The sequence below is a fragment of the Crotalus tigris genome, unplaced genomic scaffold (genome assembly GCF_016545835.1).
Source record: "Crotalus tigris isolate CLP2741 ecotype Arizona unplaced genomic scaffold, ASM1654583v1 scf7180000017644.4837335, whole genome shotgun sequence".
Classification (NCBI taxonomy): Eukaryota; Metazoa; Chordata; class Lepidosauria; order Squamata; family Viperidae; genus Crotalus; species Crotalus tigris.
The window spans coordinates 2,645,732-2,665,282 of NW_024096536.1; the positions used below are offsets into that span (position 1 = coordinate 2,645,732).

General features: G+C 35.2%; 1 protein-coding gene across 1 annotated transcript; it reads right to left on the reverse strand.

Moving 5' to 3' along the window:
• Positions 1–7,443: 7,443 nt before the first annotated feature.
• PHF5A (PHD finger protein 5A) lies at positions 7,444–18,310 on the reverse strand. The gene is made up of 4 exons (XM_039335565.1): positions 18,137–18,310; positions 15,706–15,729; positions 12,307–12,473; positions 7,444–7,891 (listed from the first exon to the last, which is right to left on the reverse strand). The coding sequence occupies exons 1-4, from the start codon at positions 18,186–18,188 to the stop codon at positions 7,802–7,804; spliced, it is 333 nt and encodes a 110-aa protein (XP_039191499.1). The 5' UTR covers positions 18,189–18,310; the 3' UTR covers positions 7,444–7,801.
• Between the last annotated feature and the right edge of the window lie 1,241 nt (positions 18,311–19,551).

Sequence of the window (19,551 nt, forward strand, 5' to 3'; positions counted from 1 at the left end):
AAATGTAATTTACTCATGCTAATTTCCAAAAATATTTTCCTCCCATTTCTCTAATATATATTAAGATTATTTAAAACGGTATAATAAGACTGTGCAAGTGGCTTAATTCAGTCATAATGAAGGATCCTTGATATTGTGTGAGTTTGGCTGTTTTCTTGCAGATGTTCATTACCCAATGAAATATGGGTCATATGATATTACCTAGTTGGGGTAATGAACCGTCTACAAAAAAAACCAACCAAGCTCATAGAGCACCAAGCTCATTTCAACCCTGAGCTACAAATATTCTTTTATCAGTCATAATGGTCAGTGTTCTTCTCATGTATTCCTTTAGGTATCACTGTCTATTTCTATTAGTTACCCGTCTAAAGGAACATTACCTACATGTATGGTTTTGAAACAGTCTTATGCCTTTTAGTAATGTGTAAGTCAGAATTTTTGTTACTATAAACTACACGTAACTTTCCTCTTACAATGTAGCCAATAGTATTTAGAATTTCAAACTTTTCCAAAACCTTCCTGTTTTTGGTATCTGTATATGACAAACACCTATAAGCAAAGTCTATTTTTACCCTATTTTTGAGTAAGTTCTGCAGAAAAAGACACCTCTTTGAACTATATGTACATATCAAACAATGTATAGAGGTAATCTTCGACTTGCAACCATAACCGAGCCCAAAACGTCCATTGCTAAGCAAGACAATTACGTGAGCTTTGCCCCATTTTATGATCTTTCTTGCCACAATTGTTAAGAGAATCAGCGCAGTTGTTAAGTCAGTAAAACAGTTGTTGAGTGAATCTGACTTCTCCATTGACTTTGCTTGTCAGGTCACAAAAGGTGATTACATGACCCCAGAACACTGCAGCCGTCATAAATATGAATGAGCCAGTTGCCCAACATCTGAATTTTAATGTGACTATGAGGTTGCTGCAACCATTGAGTGTAAAAAATGATCATAAGTCATTGTTTTCATTATTGTCGAATTGTCACTAAACAAATACCTGTATATATAAATATTACAGAAAAAAAGTATGTCTGTTTTACTCCTGCCTGAAGTCAGTCATAACAGACCTTCCTAAACTTGCCCATTGTTAATTTCTAGAACAGACAAGGCAAAATCCAAGGGTACTATTATAGTAACCACTGGCTGCTAGCTGAGTGTTTGATGGTAACACATCTCTGAAGTCTACCTATTTTGAGCAGGCCTGAACTTTCTTAATATTATTAAAATCTGGTGACGCAGACTTTGAACCTTCCCTTAAAGAGGGGTTGGTGGTGGTGCATACGTGGGGTGTTCAATTTTTGCCTCCTCTACGGCTGGAGGGCCGCCTCACATGGCGCTGAGAACGGGACTGACCCAGTCTTCTTGTTTTGAAGGCAACCGTATCGTCCACAAAAACTAGCTGCGTTTAAGGAAGCGCAATATGTGTGCGTTTCCCACTCGATTGATTTAATTTTAAGGCAGTTAATTAAGCGTCTTCGTTTCGATTATGCCTCAACTTCGTCGTTTGCGCTTCTGTCGCTCGCGGACCTGTTCAAAGCAATACATTGCCATAGCATAAAGGTTGCGCTCCGATCTCTCTTACTCCTCCGCTTAAATCATGCAGCCCGCATATTTAACCTCAGCGCACATATTTTGCTGCTTATTTTCGTCTCTCAAATGCTGAAGGATATGCAAATCAACTCACATCCCCTAAACAAAACCTCACAAGACACGGCTGTCAGATGGCATTTTAACTATTCATAGAGTATGTTTCCCTTGGCTGAACTGTGAATGCGCATGATTAGGGACTATTTTCTCACCAATACGTCGGTGCATCATCCTCGTCAACGTAAGACACAAGGAGGGAACTCGGAAGAACAGCCTGCAAGGCGTAGAAGCGCACGCAGTTCTAAAAATAACAGCACCATGATAGCAACAGCCTTCCGATTGGCCAGAGGCATGAAGGGTTCTGCAGATTGGCCACTTGATTTAACCAGTGACTAAAAGATTTTCCTATCTGTGCAAGAAAAATTCGGACAGTTCGAAGGAGGTTCATGGGAAGTGTAGTTTTTATTAAAAAGCGGCCTCGGAATTCTCAAAAAGCAACTGGATAAAAAGGTGAAGCTTCGCTGTTCAAAAGGAAGGCAACACGGTGTTTTATCAGCTTGCTGACTGACGTCTATATTTGTCTTCAAAGATATTTTCATGTTAGAGCATTTATGAGATGGTTTCAGAAGTTTTATTCACATATTTTCTAATGCTAAAGAACATGGAGCTCAGTTCAGTTAATCCTATTTGTTGGCATAGTAACATAGTTCATACATTAGTGGTGTTTAGTTGAATAACCTAGCTATTATAACAGGGACAAAATTTTTCAATTATATTGTATTATTTATGATAATTATGGGCATAAATGACCCAGATATTCCATCTGGTATTTAAAGCAAAGCTAGGGTTTCTTTTTAGGAAAAAAGATATTTTTGAACATTTACTTTTAATTGAAACCTTAAATACTGAAAAGTAATTTCCATTGAGAATTCCAAGATCTACAAAAGCACTTAACATTTTCTCCAATTCCCAAGAATCAATGTTATAGTAATGTATTAATCAGTATTCAATTAGGGGGATAATATGCTTATATGTGTTTGAGGTTTTTTGATCCGCCATTTTCTTTTTTAATGTCTTGATTGTTTTGTGGAGGTTTTTGTCCTTTTGGATTTTGGGGAGTTTCATATTTTAGCCTTGTTCTTGAATAAAACAGACACAGTAAAAATATTTTTTCCGATTGTACTAAGAATTGAATCTTTAACCATCCTTCCTTTGAAGCCCAAATCAAAAACAATACAGTAGTATTGTACAATACAGTAGTTAACTGAAAGTTCTAATCCTAAATATACATATTGTTGTTAAACACTAAAATACCTATAGATTCCTGAATACTGGACAAGTTAATTAAAATGAATTGAAACATCATAACCATATAGATAGGGCAGAGTGTCCTATGTTCTTAAAATGACATTTTAAACTTTAAGACAATGATTGGCCACTAAAAGGCATAAAACAATTTTAGTAAAATAAGAGGTCCTCATTGAAGGAGATGGGCAGTTCAGAAATGCAAAAAAAGTAAAATTTATTTTTTTCTTTGCACAGCAGCTGTATTTGATGAATAGTGAAGTTCAATTGATTTAAAAAGGGCATTTGTTCATAAGAATATTTGCTTTTCTAGACATAGAAAAGTAATGTAATTAAAATTGCAATCCATAATTACTCTCCTAAATTAACGGAGACCAGACAGCATTTCTTATCTTTAAAGACACATCCAAATCCCTTTTTAAAATCCAGTTGCCACAGTATTTGAGACCAAAATTAATCATCTGTTCATGTGAAAAAAGCCATAGATTCTTATTTCAAGAAATTTAAGAATGCAGATCACTCATTTAAGAATGCAGATTTCTTTTTTCCAGCTAGATAACTCATCACTATGTAATAATCCCCCATACATATTTGTATTTACAGTAGAACTAATTAAGGATAATTAGGAAGGCAAACAATAAATTCATAAGCAATTTATATTAATAAATCCAGTAATTCCTTTTTATTGGAAGCAAACTGCTAATAAAATTCCAATATAATTAGTCCTGAAATTTCCAGGTATTTCAGTACAGTCATTTCTAAATAGTATGAAACAATAGGAATTTATTAATAAAGATGTAAATCTTTATTATTTTAATAGTTACTAGTATTTACCAGCAACACAGACTCGCTATTGTTTTCTTAAAAATTCCAGCCCAAAATGGAAGTCCGATAAAAGCAGTCTAGAAAATTCAATAATCACATCTAATGGCATCTACTGAATAATTAGAAAAAAAATGTGAAAGAAAACAATAACAAACACCCTTCCATCATAGTAGTTTTAATACCAAGAAAGATTAGTCAGTCTATAATTAGCTATAATTAACACTCATTCATCATCCATCATTCTTCTCATCAGCTGACATTTAAACCCAAAGGAAATGAGTTTTTTCCTGTCTGTCAAATGAAAGGTGCCAAGAAGCACATTGTCACTTTGAGATGCAAAATACAACATAACAGAAGTATGTTTTTAATTGCAGAAGATCTTGCAATTTAGACATTTGTAGTCCTATGGAAGTATGGCTAATTGTAACAGAAGAAGCACCAGTTGTTATCACTAGGATAAGAAATTGTTCCAATCAGTACATTAGGTTTTATGTTCATCTAGTTCATGTCTTCATTGCCCATTCCCTTGTTAGAAAGATTTAATTGATTAGACAATTGTTCTGAAATACTTTGTAGGGCAAGATTTCAGAAACAAGTGAGACAAGGCATCTGAATTTAAGCTAACCATATAACCATTATATATAGTATTCAGAAAGATTAGACACATGATTAAGTGATTCAGATAATTATTAATAGGTCTTTTCATGTCTGCTCTCATGATCTAGCCCCAGCTTAATAGTTATGATTCCATCCTGGTTTGGACAAATACTGCAATTTTCAGGCAGTTGTACACACTTTTATATAGAACCACTATATGTACAAGCATATATTGAGAAGGGAACCCAATGTATACAAAATACATCTTGCATATTCCCACTGCAATGAATGAGAATTGCAGAAAAAGCAAATTGTTGTTTTGCAAACACCCATTATAGTAGACACCTGACAAGACTTTCTACAGATCACTTCTTTCTCTTTCCACATATTTTAACATGTTCCATTTGGTACTTTCTTTCAAATTATGACTAAAGCCCTACAAAGAAAATGTGTGTTTTATAATACTTAATCTCATTGCACTGTATTCTAGCTGTCTAAGCCTGCTGCAGAATTTTTAAGTATTAGTTCATGATGAGATGACAATAGTTTCTAAATACCTCTACTTTTTTTAAAAAAGAATCTTTTATCATTTGCCTGATTTAAAGTCCAAAGAAACTAGGGCTATTTCTAAAGGTAGTCCGGGTGCATAAAGTGATGAATGAGAGTTCCAAAATTTCCACAGTCTGATAACCGGTGCTTGTTTAATATTTTTATGTATTTCTATTCATTGCATGATCACAAAATACATGCAAGAGAAATACAATTATTTTTAGAATAAGTCATCTATTTCACAGCTAATCCACAAAATTATTATATTCTAATGTGACCATAAAAAGGAATGAAGGTAAACATATAAACCAGTGGTTCTCAACCTTTTTAATGCTGCGACCCCCAACTGTCGTAAGTCGAGGACTACTCAACTGGTGCAGCACTGTTTGCAGAATGGGACTTTTGGCGGGCTCAGCAGGGGAAAGACAGCCTGGACAATTCCTATTGGCTTTTGAAAGCCAATAGAATTAGACTCTATTCAAGAGAGTCTATTCTACTGGCTTTCAAAAGCCAATAGAATAAAAGGGAGTAGCACAGCTAAGGAAAATGGGAAAAAAATGGCAGACTGCATTGTTTGGCGACCCCCGTGAAATGGTCGTTCAACCCCAAATGGGGTCCCGACCCACAGGTTGAGAACCACTGATATAAATGGAAGGCAGGGGAAGGAGAGGGAGTTAACAGATAAAAATGGACTTAAGATATCATGGTTCAGGTTGTATAGGATAGAAATGAATTTGGCTTACTTTGTGGTGTATTCTTGCTTTTTATATTTATGTTGTATCACAGAGATTACTGATAATTATTCACATTTGGACTGAAATAAAACAGTCCATTAAGGAATATTGTGATAATGATAAAATTTACCCTCTGTAAAGAAGATACACCCCTTGAGAGTCCCTTGCACTGTATACGTTCCTCCATTTATATTCCTATGAATAAAATGATATCCAATTATAATGATAAACTTTTTCCTAGAATAGTGTTAAAAATACCAAATTGGTTGCAATTTGCTTATTTATTTTAAGAACCAAAAGATTATTTAAAATAATTTATGATCTCCAATCCCCAATACTATTGCCTGTACAGTTACCTTAAAATATTTGTTTTATTTTGAGGGAAGCTGAAATACAGTGAACTGATTCACTGTTACATTACAGCTTAATCATGTGGTTGTTAAGCAAATCACATGGTTATACCCTATTCCAAAAGACCATTTGAGTAACAAGTCTGCAGTATGTATTTGAGTAACAAGTCTTCCAATGTATTTAAGTCATTAAATACATTGGAAGTGAATAAAATCATTTGAAAATTATCTCTTTCTAAAAACCTTAAAAATGCCTGAGAACAGGATTAGGAGGATGTGAGGTTATTTCCTTTCCTAAACCTGATTTGTGAATATGTGTTTTATTACCTTGTGTTTAAAGTCTCTATAATTACCATATTCTTTTTTCTAAATGGACTACAACATAAGCAAAATTTGGCTGTGATTTGGTAGCTGATAATCAGAGATGACATTTTGGATCTGTGGATGATTTTGTAAACAGAACGGCTATTGTACAATAAAAAGATGCACATCCAACTTTTTAAATCCTGCTTCTCATAGTTTGCATCAGGAATTTCAGGTACTATATTATTTCCCCATTGCCTAACAGTAAGCGAGTGAATAATCTGAGTATGTCTCAAAGGGCAAATAGACTTTCTTAGAAAAAATATTGCTTTATGGTATAACCAAATTATGCTGATGTTAGAAACACAAGTTAGGGCAATACCAAATAATAATAATAGTAAAGTTGGAAGGGACCTTGGAGGTCATCTAGTCCAACCCCCTGCTCGGGCAGGAAACCCTACACCATTTCGGACAAATGGCTGTCCAGTCTCTTCTTAAAAACTTCCAGTGTTGGAGCATTTACTGCTTCTGGAGGCAAGCTGTTCCACTGATTAATTTTTCTCACTGTCAGGAAGTTTCTCCTTAGTTCTAGGTTGCTTCTCTCCTTGATGAGTTTCCACCCGTTGCTTCTTGTCCTGCCTTCAGGTGCTTTGGAAAATAGCTTAATTCCCTCTTCTTTATGGCAGCCCCTGATATATTGGAATACTGCTATCATGTCCCCCCTTGTCCTTCTCTTCGTTAAACTAGACATACCCAATTCTCGCAACCGTTCCTTATATGTTTTAGCCTCCAGTCCCCTAATCATCTTTGTTGCTCTTCTCTGTACTCTTTCTAGAGTCTCAACATCTTTTTTTCATCGTGGTGACCGAAACTGGATGCAGTATTCCAAGTGTGGCCTTACCAAGGCGTTGAAGAGTGGTATTAATACTTCGCGTGATCTTGATTCTATCCCTCTGTTAATGCAGCCTAGCACTGTGTTGGCCTTTTGGCAATGTTGTTCTTATTCATTTATTCAGCTTGTATGTTGCCTGAGTCACTGAGCAATTCTAGATTACTATTTATAGACCTTTATTGCTATGGATGTTAAGCTATTACTACCAATTTATGCCTGAATTTATCTCCCTGATAACTAACAAACTAGTAAGTCACACATACCCAACCCAAGATCAAGAAGTGTAGATATGAGAGTTTCCATTAGAAGACTACTATAAAACTTTATTGGGGCATAATCCACCATAACATTGAAAGAACAGGTAGTCAAATTCTTGAGAAAACCTTGGGTTTGACCTAATATACAGTGAAAGAATTCTGTCAGAAAAAAAGGTCTATGTCTATCAAGATCCATAGTCTTAATTTCAATTTACTTACTTATGATTCTAATTATAATATTTAACTCAATATTTGTTTTCACTGAAAAATGACAATATTTTTAGTAGGCAATATTTTTCCATCAAATTATTAGAATTGAAACAAAATACATTTAATTGCTTTCCTATAAAAATGAAGTCCAAAATTTTTTAGAAGTACTTCCATGGTGGAGATGGGATCATCTTTTCTTGAAGCCATATTTCTTTCGCTCATAAAAGAGATCTGTTTTTGAACTACCCAAATTGACAATCTTGGGACAGCCATCTCGCTGAAATGGTACAAAAAACAAACAGTTATAACAAACTAAGCGTAATAGATTACAAAATGAATAATCATAGTATCTGTATATCACAATTCAAATAGAGAAATATTTGTGAGTGTATATTTGTGTTTGTGTGAGAGAGTGAGAAATTTTCTGTCCCGTAGTAATCCACATACTCCCTATAGATAATTATGACATCCTATTCCTAATATCAAATTAAGAAATAATACTTTACATTCCAGAATGCACTTACAAAGCACTTACTTAAAACTTGATGAGCCTAGCATAGAAATACAAAAAGATAGGATTTGTTTCAATGCAATTTCTTCATAAAATTCTACAATCAGTTGTAATTGCACAAAAGTGCATTATTTGAATAATACTATCTTGAAACACAGGAACGAAAAATCTGAAATAACAGCAAACAAATAAAAATAATGAAGCAAGCAGAATAGACCACAAAAAGGGACAAAAATCTAGTAAGGGTATAAATGGAGGGTTATAATATTCAGCTTTCTTTAAAAAAAAAAAGACACAGTATATGGCAGATATACTAACTTTTAAAAAAATCCCATTCATGATGGTTGTGGAATAATATTGTGCCTTATGAAATACTTTGTTTCATCTGAATGACTTTTGAAAGGCTTCTACTAAAATGGGAAAGGTTTTTTTTTTTTTTTACAGATTTCTTATCTTTCCAACTTTTTTTTTTCCTTCCTAGCATTTCCCCTAAAAGTGCAGGGTCTGCTTTTTTTGTTCAACCAAGTACTGATCCATTGGCTGTGACAAGAATTGACTTTGATACATGAACCAGACATCATGGGCTGAAAAAGAGTGACAGGCTGTCAGTGGTCACCCAGCTAGCTTTTGCAGAATTCAAGAGTCTTCTGGTTTTTAGCCTGGTGCCTTAATCACTAAACCAAACTGGCTCTCCAATTATCTTCTCAACTACTGTATATTTATTCAATTGTTACCCTAATGTTCAACTCATCATCATCATCATTTTAGCTATTGTCTGTCTATTACAGGATGAAGGCCTCTTCCGCATGTTTTCAACCAATATGGTCCTAAGCTTTCTTTTGCCAATTGGGCCTGCAATCCTTGGTGATGTCGTCAAGCCATCTTGTTTTAGGTCTCTTTTATGGATGCTTCTTATCAAGTGGGATCCTTTCTATGACTGCCTTGGTCCACCTGCCATCAGTGACATCCATTTCACTTCTTTTACTCTCTTGATGATATCATATACTATAATACTGGAAGTTTCTTTAAACAATTAGTTCTAATCTCCTTAAATCTAAATCTAAGATATAGAATTATGGCCAAAAATTAATTTGAGAAAATCTGAATAAGAAGTATTCTCATTTAGGTAGTTTAACATGAAAAAGGCACATATTAGTTAAAATATTACAAAAATATTAAAAAATAGATATTTAAATTCAAATGCCCAAAGTTTACATAGTTTATTAAACAACAATAATTTAAGCATACACTATATATATATACATTCAGAAAGTATTCAGTTCCCCTTTACTTTTATCAATTTTGTTATGCTTAAGCCTGATTCTACAGTTGTTGAAATTCATTTTTTTCTCATTAATCTACACTCAGCATCCCATGATGACAAAGTAAAAACAGAATTTTAGAAATGTCTGTAAATGTATTAAAAAGAAAAAACTGAACATTGGCATAAATATTCAGACTCTTTGCAGCACTTGAAATTTAGCTCCAGTCCCCCCCCCCATTTCTCTTGAGTGTTGCTGACATGTTTCTGTACCTTGATTGGAATCAACTTGTGGTAAATTGATTGGACATGATTTGGAAAGGCACACACCTCTCTATAGAAGGCCTCACAGCTGACAATGCATACTGTAGCAGAGCAAAAACCATGAGTCAAAGGAACTGCCTGCAAAGCTCAGAGACAGGGTTATTGTAAGGCACAGATCTAGAGAAGGTTACAATAAAATTTCTGCTGCAATGAAGGTTCTAAGAGCACAGTGGCCTCTGTAATTCTTAAATGAAAGACGTTTGGCACAACCAGGATTCTTTCAAGAGCTGGTTGCCCAGTCAAACTGAGCAATCGGGGGAAAAGGGCCTTAGTAAGAGAGGTGACCAAGAACCCAATGATCACTCTGACAGAGCACCAGAGATCTTGTGTGGAGATGGGACAGAGTTCCAGAAGGACAACCATCACTACAGCCCTCCACCGATCTGGGCTTTATAGCAGATAGAAGCCTTTCCTCAATGCAAAACACATGAAAGACTGCTTGGAGTTTGCAAAAAAGACCTGAAGGACTCTCAGACTGTAGAAAAAAGATTCTCTGGTCTGATGAAACCAAGATTGAAATGTTTGGCCTCTAAACGTTATGTCTGGAGGAAACCAGGCACTGCTTACCACCTGCCCAGTATCATCCCAACAATGAAGCTTGATGGTGACAGCATCATGCTGTGGGAGTGTTTTTCAGCAGGAGGGATTGAGGAAAAGTGAATGGAGCGAGGTACAGGGATATCCTTAATGAAAACCTGTTTCACAGCGCTTAGGACCTCAGATTGGGCCAAAGATTCATTTTCCAACATGACAACAATCCTAAACACACAGCCAAGACAACACAGGAGTGGCTTAGGACAATTCTGTGAATGTCTTAGAGTGGTCCAGCCAGAGCCCTGACTTGAACTCTATTGAACATCTCTGGAGGGACCTGAAAATGGCTGTCCACTGACAGTCACCATCCAACCTGACTGAGCCTGAAAGGATTTGCAAGGAAGAATGGCAGAAAATCCTTCAATCCAGGTGTGTAAAGCTTGTTGTATCATACCCCAAAAGACTTGAGGCTGTTAATTGCTGCCAAAGGTGCTTCAATAAAGTACTAAATGAAGGGTCTGAATATTTATTCCAATGTGATATTTTTTTCTTTTTAATAAATTTACAGACATTTCTAAATGCTGTTTTCACTTTGTCATTATGTGGTATTAAGTGCAGATTAATGAAAAAAATGAACACAGTCATGCCCTGAAAATATTCCTAAGAATAATTCACACAAGAATATACAACAAAATTGAAGAGCGTCTAGGTAACACACAATTTGGTTTCAGAAACAAATCTTGGTACACGAGATGCGCTGTTCAGCATTCAGGTTCTTGTACAGCGTTGTAGAGATGTCAATCACTGTGTTTACATGCGCTTCATTGATTTCGAAAAAGCTTTTGATAAAATAAGACACACCAAACTATTAGAAATCCTGAAACAAGGGGGACTAGATGACAAAGGCATCCAAATAATAAAGAATCCTTATTGGCATCAGGTAGCAAATGTGAGACTAGGCCAAAAATACTCAGCTGATGCAGAAATAAGAAGATGGGTCAGACAGGGATGTATTCTGTCTCCACTGTTGTTCAGTATCTACTCTGAGTCAATCTTCAATGAGGCACTGGAGAACATCAACGCTGGCATCAAAGTAAACAGTGTTTGGATCAACAACTTAAGATATGCTGATGATATAGTTCTGCTTGCCAGTAAGCATGAAGACCTTCAGCTCCTCATCAACAGAGTCACAGAAATATCTGAAAAATATGGCTTGAAGCTTAATACCTCAAAAACCAAGATCATGATCGTCAGCAAACAACTTGTTAATTTACCACCAATAAATTCAGAAGGAATACCACTAGAAAAAGTTGAAAGGATTACGCACCTCGGTTCTAATTTACATGAAAGCTGGGACATGACCGTTGAAGTAAAGACAAGGATAGAAAAAGCTTGAACAGCATTCTTCAAAATGAAGAAGGTCTTCTGCAGTCATGACATAAGCCTAAGACTGAAAATCAGGCTTGTCAGATGCTATATTTTTTCTATCCTGCTCTATGGAGTAGAGAGTTGGTCTCTGACAGAAGGCCACCTGAAGAGACTAGAAGCATTTGAAATGTGGATTTACAGGCGGCTGTTATGTATAAGCTGGGTTGACAAGATCAGAAATGAGGTGATAAGCCGCCTGGGAAAGACAAGGGAAATCATCAAAACAATTAAAAAACAAAAATTAGAATATTTCGGACATGTGATGTGACACTCAGAAAAATACGGCATGCTCCATTTAATCCTCCAGGGAAAGACTGAAGGCAAACGAGGTCCAGGCAGAAGAACAACATTGTGGCTTCAAAATCTAAGGGATTGGTTTGGACAAAACTCAGCGGCACTTTTTTGTGCAGCTGCTGATAAAAACAGGATTGCCAACATGATCGCCAAAGTCCGATAATGGATATGGCATAAGAAGAAGAATCTGGCTGAAGCATAACAAAACTGACAAATCTGAAGGAGGTCTGAATACTTTCTGAATGCACTGTGTGTGTGTGTGTGTGTGTGTATTTGATAGCTGCTAAAATGTGATGTATGTATGTATTTAAAAGGATAAAAATAAATCTAAAAAACTTACATCTTTTTCTTGAATAGTACATTCCTTGCAGTAATAAGCATCAGAGACTCCAGGACCCCCACATATCACACAACGTCCTTGGTAAGAGCCATAGTTGCACTCATCACAAATGCGTACCAGTGTACAAGGCCGTACATAAGAGTCGCAGATAACACATTTGCCATCACCTAAAAACAAAAGTTTACATTTTACTTATGATAACAGATATACAGAAGATAACATTCAAACAAAACAAAGATGTAGTCCAATTGATTACATAAGGAATGTATTTGAAAGATAGTCACTGAACCTTTTTCTTACACCTTACATGTTTGCAGTGGATTTTTAACATCCAAAATATAAATATATCACCTTACATTATTTGCAGTTAAAAGTGGCAAAAGGCAACTGGCACATGAGTGACTTTTACCATATTTTAATCAAACTACCATTTTGTAGTGTATGGGGAAAAACCCTCTTTAACCAACTAACCTTTTTCTTTCTTTTAGAAAGCACTATCAAGTTTGGGCATAAAGAAATAGAATGAATCAATCCAAAATAATCTTTTGTCAATACAAGCTTACAGTTTTTCTTAGGATGGGAAAACTCAAGACTTTATAAATCATTTATTCACTTACACAAAAGAAATGCTGAAAAGACAAGTGCCGTTTAGGCAACGCTAACAAAGCAATTTAGAAACACAGTGTAGGGGGTGGAAGTCGGTGCAGGGGATGGAATCTCATAGAATGAAAAGAAGTCAATGAAATATTGGCAGTGAAGGTACTGAAGTGATAGATAGCTTCTGCTTTTTAGAATCAACAATTAATTGTAAGGAACAAGCAGTCAAAAAACATACCGCAACTAGCACTTGGTAGACCAGACATGAAGTTCTTGGAAAAGATATATACATGCTATAATATCTCTGTAACTATAAAGATCAGTAGTGGGCAAGCCATGTAAATAAATTCCAAGTGACTCACTATGGAAGTGAAAGTTGAATGTTGAAGAAGTGGGATAGGAGGGACACTGACACTTTTGAACTTTGGTGTTGAAGACAATTTCTAAGAATACTGTGGATAGCCAAGAAAACAAACGGATCATGAAACAAATCAACCCGGAGTTCTCACTCAAGGCACAATAAGACCTGGCTCAAATTATCTTACTCTGGCCACATTATGCAAAGACCTAGCTCCCTAGAGAAGGACCTGATGTTGGAAAACGTGAAAGGAAAGAAGAGCGTGACCAACAGCAAGGTGAAGAGACTCAGTTGCAATGGTGATGAGTACAGTTAGAAGACCTGAAACATCAGGTTAGGAACAGATTGTCATGGAGAAAATCTATATGGTGATTAGAAGTTGAAAATGAACTTGATGACACACATCAATGAATGCAGTAAAATATAAATAAGACAATGACAAGCACTGGGCCTAAATAGATTTAGAAATACCTACCAATGAAGAGATTCACATTCATTACCTGTGCCCTAATTCATGTAAGTTTATTCCTACTGAAAGAACAAATGACTTCTTTTTGCAGTTCAGTTCCTTTTTTATTGAATGGGAAAAACTATAATTCCTCTGCTCAAAATCTTGCCACCAGCATTCAATTTCTAGTTTCCAGGAGGAATAAAATTATTGGTTTACATTAGTATGGCATGAAGCAACTGATCATGAGGAAGTATAACAACTACTGTACATTTCACTATCCACAGACAAAAAATACTATATTTTCCTAGTCTATACTAACTTGCACTATTGCTTCTGCTTCATGCAGAACTCATCCCTTTTTGAAGTCATTTGGTACCCATAATATCACTATCAATATTTGCCAGCAACAACTAAAAAATAAAGATGGTTGAAATACATATATATTACTTCTGAGAATAGTTTAACACACCTAAAAACAAACTGCCATGGAAATAGCAGAGCCATCCGTCAGTGTGTCATGATGATGCCTTTATCTACCATCCAAATAATGTTAAATGATAATGCATCCTCCTATAGCCACTGAAATATTACTTATCCCTACCTTAAGAGTCAAGAAAAACTGCACATCACATATCATGCCACTAGCAGTATTTTTAAAAAAATCTTCACAATAAATGTTTTAAACTAACTAATTAAATACTTTGCTATTTCTTTATCTGTAAGGAAGCTGGCACAGAAATTATGTGCATGTTATAAGTCTTTTGGCCCAATTTTCCTTTGCAGAGGGGTCTTTCCATGGTTGTTTTCAGGTAAATATGTTGCATATATTCTGGCTTGGCTGAAGGGACAGGCAATATATTTGATGTTGTATATAGTATTAAGACTGACACCTATGAGCCGAGGTGGCGCAGCAGTTAGAGTGCAGTACTGCAGGCCACTTTAGCTGACTGTGTTCAGCAGGTCAGCAGTTCAAATCTCACGGGCTCAAGGTTGACTCAGCCTTCCATCCTTCCAAGGTAGGTAAAATGAGGACCCAGATTGTTGGGGGCAATATAAATATATATATACATTGCTTACTGGTGTACACCGCTTAGAGAGTGCTTGCACTTAAAGCGGTATATAAGTCTCATAAATAAATAAATAAATAAATAAATACATTCCTAAGCTACCATTTGGTGCTATAAAATAGCTTTCATAGAAGTTGTAGACCTTTTTGTTACTTCTCATATTTGTAGACCCAGATTTGCTATGCTTTATCTTTTGGTCATATTATGGTTACTCAGCAGCCTATCTTTGAAAAATAATTCAGAAACATCAGCTGATTTAAACTACAATAGGAAGTTATCAACTGGAAATGGCAGACATATTCATTTAGTGTTACTATCTTGTCAAATATATTGTTTTCTATACCATTTTCAGGTTCAATTCAAAGAGCTACTAAAGCCCTCAATATTTGGTGAAAGGTTATCTGAAGAATCATATTCCCCCTCCATATTTCATTCTTTCTAATATTTTATTTTCAAACTATAAAATGTTTTGGCTACTCTCATATTTTAATTATCTAGCTTTTTAGAAACACAATACCAAATCAACAAAGTTTCCTAATTTAGGTCGAAGGAGGAGCTGGTCAAGCATGTCGCAAGTCTATTCAAAGTGTAATACAGCTACATATATGAAATTTAGTTCCAAAGAGTATCTACATATAGGACTCTTCTTGCACATGAAAATAGAGCTTTAGACAACTGGACCTCTTGCAGATGTCATATGATCCAAGAACTGTTTTCAAAATTTCCAGTTAGGTTTTAACTGCACCTCTGCATGCATCAAACAGCTTTTGGAAATGAAATTCAAACCTTTAACAACACTAATAATTTTATCTTAAACTATTCCAATGAATTCATTACATTCACAAAATAAAGATATTGATATTTTAGTAGTCAATTAGTGAAAGATTCTGGCATGAATTCACAACAAATATCATAAGTATACTTACATTTTTCACATAGTCTCCCAATAGCTGCAATAGCAAAGAATAAGAAAGTCATATTGATTTCAGAGTTCAAAACAAAACAGCAAGTTAAATATTATTTATTTCCTTTATTATGCTAATATTCATGCATATGTGAAGTGAGATAATCATGGTTTTTAAAGACAATAGTGAAGGTTTATGTTCCACTAAGTTAGGGATTGGTAGTGATATACAGGTAATCCTTGAATTATGCTCACAACTGAGCCCAAAATTTCCATTGTTAAGAAAGACAGTTAATGATATTTCAGTTAACAATCTTATGATCTTTCTTGCTACAGTTAAGTGAATCACTGCAGTTGTTAAGATAGTAACATGGTTGTTGAATGAATCTGGCTTCCCTATTGACTTTGCTGACACAAAAGGTAATCTTGTGACATAGAGACACTGCAACCATCATAAATACATGTCAATTGCTAAGTTTGTGGTCTGAGAGAAACATCTACCCCTACTTAGGATTGAATTCTCAAACCTTCCAAGTAGGAGACAAGTGACCACTAGGTGACCACAATGCTCACATATATATTTGTTACTGTCAGTGTATGAAATTAGGTGTTTTATAGAATTCCTAGGAAAGCTATAGAATGCTAAAAATGGAATGTCGAAGTATGACGCACTTAGTACTGTATTTCACACATTTCCTAAGCATTCTATGCAATGCCAAAAGGCGAACCGGTAAAGTATAAAATACTCCCACTAAAATGCCATTCTAGCTTTCATTGATGCAACAAGTAATTCACGCATTCTATAGATTTCCTAGGGATTCTATACAATGCCAGCTTTTCACACATCGCCAGTAACATATAGACACATGAGCTTAACAATTAACTAGTGGAACAACCTGCTTCCAGAAGCTGTGAATGCTCCAACACTGGAAGTTTTTAAGAAGAGACTGGACAGCCATTTGTCTGAAATGGTATAGGGTTTCCTGCCTGAGCAGGGGGTAATAATAATAATAATAATAATAATAATAATAATAATAATAATAATAGTTGGAAGGGACCTTGGAGGTCATCTAGTCCAACTCTCTGCTCAGGCAGGTTGGACTAGATGACCTCCAAGGTCCCTTCCAACATCATCATTATTATGATTCAGCTTCCAAACAAAAAAGCCAGGATTTCACAGCTGTAGATTATTAGAGGATCTTATTGCCAGTAAATTTTTAAAATATTTTTTTGCTATATCCATCTAAAATATTAAGTAAAAATGTTCTCCTTAAGAAGCTACTGAAGAAAATCAGTAGTGAACAATTTTTAAAAAAAAAATACATACGTATATATAAAAAAATTTTGTGTTTGAATATTCCTTAACTTATCCAGGTTACATTTTATGCTATATAAATGTTTATTGAATAAGTCATAATTAACTGGATGCACAAAACAGGCAAAGGTTTTACTACTTTCTTACAACCAGTGGTTAGATTTTAATTTTGTTGGATTGAGTTGTCACAAGTTAAAGAATCTCTTGATATATGCTTTTTGGAAAAAATAAATGTTTTAAAAAGAATGGGCATCTAGCCTAGGTTATTAAGATATAACAATGATATACAAATAAAAGGGCATAATCTCCATAACCCTCTATTTATTCCAATGTCCAACCCAGTCATTGCTTATCAACCTTCCAATCCACTCTGAAAAAGGAAAGCAGACAAGGAAGTTTCCCAAGTGCCAGTAAAAAAGAAAAAGTATTTTTCTGGCTCAACTCATTTTCCTGCTCCTCTTGGTTCATTTCAGTGCCTGCCATCCTCTTTCATCACCATTCCTCAGAAATCCTAGATATTTGATTGCAAAAGACTTCAAGGAAAATTCTAACATATTACAATGGAACAATTTCGGAATGCTCTAATTTCAGACACTGTCTTTTATCATTATATTGCAGTCTTGCCCAGCCCTATACTCTCAAATTCTTCAGTTTGCCCATTTTGGACACTTTACTTTTACTCGATGGAGCAATTGATCTTGAAAATGGGTGATGTTTTTTTCATCCCATCTTTATTACTTTATAAGTACCGCAAGGCAGCAAACATACATAATACTTCTTCCTCCTATTTTCCCCACAACCACCACCCTGTGAGATTGGCTGAGAGAATGATTGTCCTAAAATCGCCCATTTTGTTTTAATATTAAACATATTTTTTATTTATTAATCAATTTGTACAGCCGCCCGACTTAAAAAAAGCTTTTAGTTATAGCACATGCCATTAAACATAGCAGAATTGCCCAACTAGAAATTACGACGCTGAGAAAGCCCAGCATGCTAGTTGGGAATGAGTAGCTAGCTGAAAACTACTTGAATGGCTACCATGCATAGTTCATAAATTACTCGTCTCCGTCCCGCCATCTTTTAAACGAAAATCTCCTTCAGGTATGGGCCGCTCGCTCTGTAACCAACTACTCACCCACTCCAGCCTGTTTGCGGCAGAAGATTAAATCTGGATGATGTTTAGCCATCCCCTTAGGTTCTCGTCTCGCGCCGTTGTTAACGACGTTTTACCCGTGACCTCTACTCTTTAGGTCCTTGGGACGATAGAAGTCCTGCGAATTAATCAGAGGACTATACCTCTCTTAGCGAAAGAAAAGTACGTCTTCTTGCTTCAAGCTTTAAAAAACTACAGAACTAACAATTTAGATAAAGAAGGAGAATATAAAAATTTGACTTATTATTAAATTGTATCTCTCTCTTCTAGGACCCGAAAAAGCCCGCTCCTTATATCTACGGTCATTGATCGTATAGTTACCCTGTATTGGAGATGGATTCATATAAAAGACTCAAAAGAGGTAGTCTAAAGAAAGAGCTTTTTAAAAATTTGTATGAATTATAAGATGCAGATATTAAGTAGATGCAGGTAATTGTGCATCTAAACAAGCATTTTTAAAAGTGTTTAAATATTTGAAAGGAATAAAGAACAAAGAATCGACATGTAATTCATAGTTATAGGAGCCAGTATGCAGTTAAACGCTAGGTTTACCTTAAAAGAAGTGAGTGAATTACTTTTTATTTAATCGTAAAAACGCTTGGGTGGCGAGGGAGAATCGGATAGCAGTCCCACATCTAACGTGTTTAATTGCACCCTTCAAATTTTGCTCGTTTTACAGAGACATTCAGAAAAAAATGTGCCATTCCAGATTATATTACATACATTTATGACTTTAACGTCATAACACAAACTGTTGCCAAATTCTGCACAATCACTTTCAAAAAAATCTCTATTCACTTCCAACTAGAATAATCAGGCTGATCAGATGCAAACATGTCCTATTATATTGCTGTTTCTAATCTCCATTTAATTGTATAACCGATATTGTTGCAGCTTATAATTTTACTCATCACTCTGAATTTTATTTAAAGGTTAATCTTAACCTATAACTTTTCCCGTTTTTAGTTTTCTAGCAATTTTATAACTTTTACTTTACCATCTTTTAATTATATAGTGTCTGTTCTCACATGTACCACTCTCTTTTGATTAATTGCAGTCAATGTATTTTTACTTAATGCACTTAATATAACAAAGATTGCATTGCAAATTGTATTTAAATCAGTTGGGTCTTTAAGAATACACTTACTAGGGAATACACTCCACTGAACTCAAGGCAAGATATTTCTATGTATAAATTAAAACTACCTTGCCGCAAGATTAACTACTTTTTTTCCCTAGTGTATAATTAAGTAATTCTAGATTTTCATTTATACTATCATCTTTCCCACATTACACAACAAGGTATTTAATTTCACTTTAGAATCTGGTAAGCTAGCATTGCTATGTTTTCGGAGCAGATTTTCATTCTGCTGATCTACAAATTTTGCTTTGGCTAT